The 3,615-nt window shown below is 40.7% G+C and overlaps 1 protein-coding gene across 7 annotated transcripts in view; it reads right to left on the bottom strand.

The window, feature by feature from the left end:
* Window positions 1–3,615, bottom strand: part of LOC133575959 (rho guanine nucleotide exchange factor 28-like) — an 88,156-nt gene continuing 84,541 nt past the window's right edge. For 6 of the 7 annotated variants that reach the window (XM_061928911.1, XM_061928912.1, XM_061928913.1 and 3 more), the window contains 2 exons: window positions 1,781–2,144; window positions 850–1,687 (listed from right to left, as the gene is read on the bottom strand). In XM_061928911.1, the coding sequence (XP_061784895.1) occupies window positions 1,500–1,687; window positions 1,781–2,144 (552 nt within the window). In that variant the 3' untranslated portion in view covers window positions 850–1,499. Of the gene's footprint in view, window positions 68–406; window positions 501–596; window positions 1,688–1,780; window positions 2,145–3,615 lie in introns of those variants that run through there. The other variant, XR_009811540.1, reaches the window with a different exon arrangement.

Here is a 3,615-nt window from a genome sequence, read left to right as displayed (position 1 = left end):
CCATGTCCAGTCCAACTTTACTTGCATCTCGGGAAAACAAAACCCTCACAGTCCACGTTATGACAAACTGCTGGTAAAACAAGTGAGTTAGAGGACACTTTTCTTGTATGCTACAGACATAGAAGCAGTATTTACAAAAATATGCATTTTGTGCTCACAAAATATGCTTGTTGTCGTGTCGTGTCACAAAGATACAATAATACAGGCATTATTGGACATATTGCATGTTTAGTTTAGGCGTTATGCTTGAATAAATATTTAATTGCTTCATTTGCATTATCTCAAGATTCTAAGAACATTACTGTCATATTGAGTAAAAAAAAAACCTTTTTGTGTTATCAAACCTTACAAAAGCATATGTTTCTAGTAAAACTCACAAAGATACTCTGGCTTTGTGGCCACATACCAGGTGCGCGAGACTGTGGCCATTGTTGAGGTTACACTGCAGAGATTTCTTGCCTTTCGGAGAGGTGCTAAGAAACACTCACTGAAACATTGTGCTAGATGAGCAGTCAAATACAGGACATTATTATCATCAACAGGAGCCAAGATTGATGTAAACTTTACATAGAGGCAAATGATGCTTTGATACTCACTTTATGGTCTTTAATGTGTCTTATTTGGATTTCTACTTAGGAGCTGTGGTTTACAGCATATGGCCTTCAGGGGACTGATGCTCTGCTTAAAATGACAACAAAAAGAAACACTAAGCAACAAGACAGAATACTATCAAATGTATCAGTGTACTCACTGTAGTGTACTGACAAAGACACCAGGTAGTATGAAAAGGGCCGTTCTGAATCATTATTAAGCCAGTGAACTCAACTAATACAATGCGGTATCCCAGAGTACAGTTTTTTTGCACACAACCACCTTTATGAGCCACATGAGCATTAATACATAACAACGATTACAAGGGAAGAAACCAAACATTGTGTACAGTGCATGAAACCTTTGACACGTAATAAATTACCAACTTAAAAGGAGGCGGAGGGGAGGATTATGGCACTTCACTGAGAAAGGGAAGAGTGTGCATACTGTAGCCCTTTCAACACATACAATACTTATATCCACACATGTATAGCCATTTTTCCTTGCATTATAATAAATAATATTTAAGATCACATGGCAGTAAGATGACACTCTTTAGGAGAGACATTACGGCTGTACATATAGCTCGAGAAATGGCTATTTTGTCTTTCCCCATAAATTATTTATATTCATAGTTCCAGTCCAAAGTTTGGAAACAGTTTTGCATTCTATTGAAAGAGAACGTGTTTCCAAACATTAGACAGGTGCTGCATATTAAGTGCGAAAGGAAAATATCACGAGTACTTTTCTAATCATCCGTCTCCAACCAGCTGACAAAAGTCATTACAGGTAGTTTCAAAGTTTGGAAAGAAAAGGCACAACACGGAGTCGCCACAAACGCCAATACAAGCAGATATACAGTACATATTCCCTCATGATTATCCACAGTTTTATGTTAAAAAGCTTCATCAGAGGTAAACAATGTTCTCCTCGCCTCCATCCTCTCTGAGATGTCCTTCGAGAGAGAGGTAGGACTGTGGGGACAGGAGTGGGGTAAGGGAGGGAGAGGAGCAGTAGTTATTTTCGTAATGTTCTTGACTTGTGACCTCCGGCCTCCAGGCCCCCGGGGAATGGCGGTCCAACTGTGGACTGAAGTCTGACAAGAGGAAGAAAAATGCGTCACTTTTTGTGCATTCACAGAATCTAATAGCGGTCCGTTCGCTTCAGAATCATAGTACTTGTCACATACGCTTGCTGGTGGTCTGTGGCTGCGCTGGGACTCTGCTGCTGAAGGGATGCACAGACTCCTTCAGAGGACGGCTGCAACCGTTGTTCTTCGAGTAGTTTGTGTGCGCCAGGCAGTCCTGTGGTTGTTTTCCGTGCGCCTGGCTCAGTAGGGCATTGAGGCTGTTGTAGAGGCTGGCGCTGAGGCTGAGGTCCGCCCCGTAGCTGGCGACGTCATGGTTGTGCCTCGGGGTCGAGCGCAGATACTGGTGCGGGTTGTTGTTGTTGTGGGCGGCCTGGGTCTTTTGGAGGGACGCCAGCAGAGCTCCGTCATTCTCATACGTCCAACAGTTGGTGTCCAAGCTGCCTGAGCGACTGTGACTCGACACCTGGGGAGGTTTGAAAGAGAAGAAATTCATGCATCTGCGCATGCGTATGAATTTAAGGAATGCGGAAATGTAATTGTGCATTGAAGGACTCTTTTACATGAGTTAAATTGTTACAATAATAGCTATATTCTTGTATTTTGTCATGTATTATACATGTTTTACACCACAAACGAGCTAATGTATGATTAGTTTAAGCAGGGGTGTCCAATTAACGACGCGGAACAAAAGCGTAAAAAATGGAGTAATAGATGGTTCAGTTCGGTTCAGTTCAGTTTCAGTTGATTTTGATATATTGTAATGCATCACATATTTCCAGTTGTTTCATTAAAGCACGTCCGAAAAGGAGTAAGAAGAAGCTACAGTAAGCTTATTTAATCCTACACGTTTTCATACCATAGCAATTTTATCCCATTTCCTTGTTCTCTGCAACAGAACAGTGAATAAATAAATAATGTACCATAGTAAGTAAACAAATATTAAATACATAAATAATCGTTATCTCAAAAGAAAAAAAAAGGGTTCTAGATCCATCCATCCATCCATTTTCTACCGCTTGTCCCTTTCAGGGTCGTGGGGGGTGCTGGAGCCTATCCCAGCTGCATTCGGGCGGAAGTCGGGGTACACCCTGGACAAGTCGCCACCTCATCACAGGGCCAACACAGATAGACAGACAACATTCACACACTAGGGCCAATTTAGTGTTGCCAATCAACCTATCCTCAGGTGCAGTCACGGGGAGAACATGCACACAGAAAGATCCCGCGCTCAGGACTACTCAGGACCTCCGTATTGTGAGGCACATGTACTAACCCCTCTACCACCGTGCTGCCAGGGTTCAAGATATTCATCACAATTATTTTTCTGTCTCTTAAACTGAATCATATTGGTGCTTTGTTTGCTTTCTTTGGTTAATCCATTCCATAATTTAATTCCACATACAGATATGCTAAAAGTTTTAAGTGTTGTACGAGCATACAAATGTTAGATTTTCCTCTAAGGTTATATTTCTCCTCTTTCGTTGAGAAGAATTGTTGTACATTCTTGGGTAGCAGGTTATAGTGGTGATAGGTTATGGTGAAACTAATAATGAACAAAAACACAAATATGTGTCTTTAAATATGTGGCCAGCATTAATTAGCCTTTTTATTAGACTATTTTTTCAATTATAAATGACATGATGTCACGTTTAAAGCCCCCACTCCCACCACCTTTTTACCAAATCTGATGATGATTAATAATCGTCATTTCAATATTGATAAAAAATAATCCTGATTATTATATTTCAAGTCGATTTGTTGTATCTGATACATAGCATAGCTGGACAATTTAGTGTATATTTAAAAAAATGCAAATTAGCACTTCTTGGATCCACACACGCTGTCAGAGACAGGTGTGGACAAACACAGCTCATTAGCATTAAAGCTACAGACACACAAAACGGCTGGTTGGCAGTAGGGCTTACTAAAATAAT

Source organism: Nerophis lumbriciformis, linkage group LG33 (assembly GCF_033978685.3).
Source record: "Nerophis lumbriciformis linkage group LG33, RoL_Nlum_v2.1, whole genome shotgun sequence".
Lineage (NCBI taxonomy): Eukaryota > Metazoa > Chordata > Actinopteri > Syngnathiformes > Syngnathidae > Nerophis > Nerophis lumbriciformis.
The sequence above is the reverse complement of the archived record's forward strand: the minus strand, read 5'-3'. Positions and strand labels throughout refer to the sequence as shown.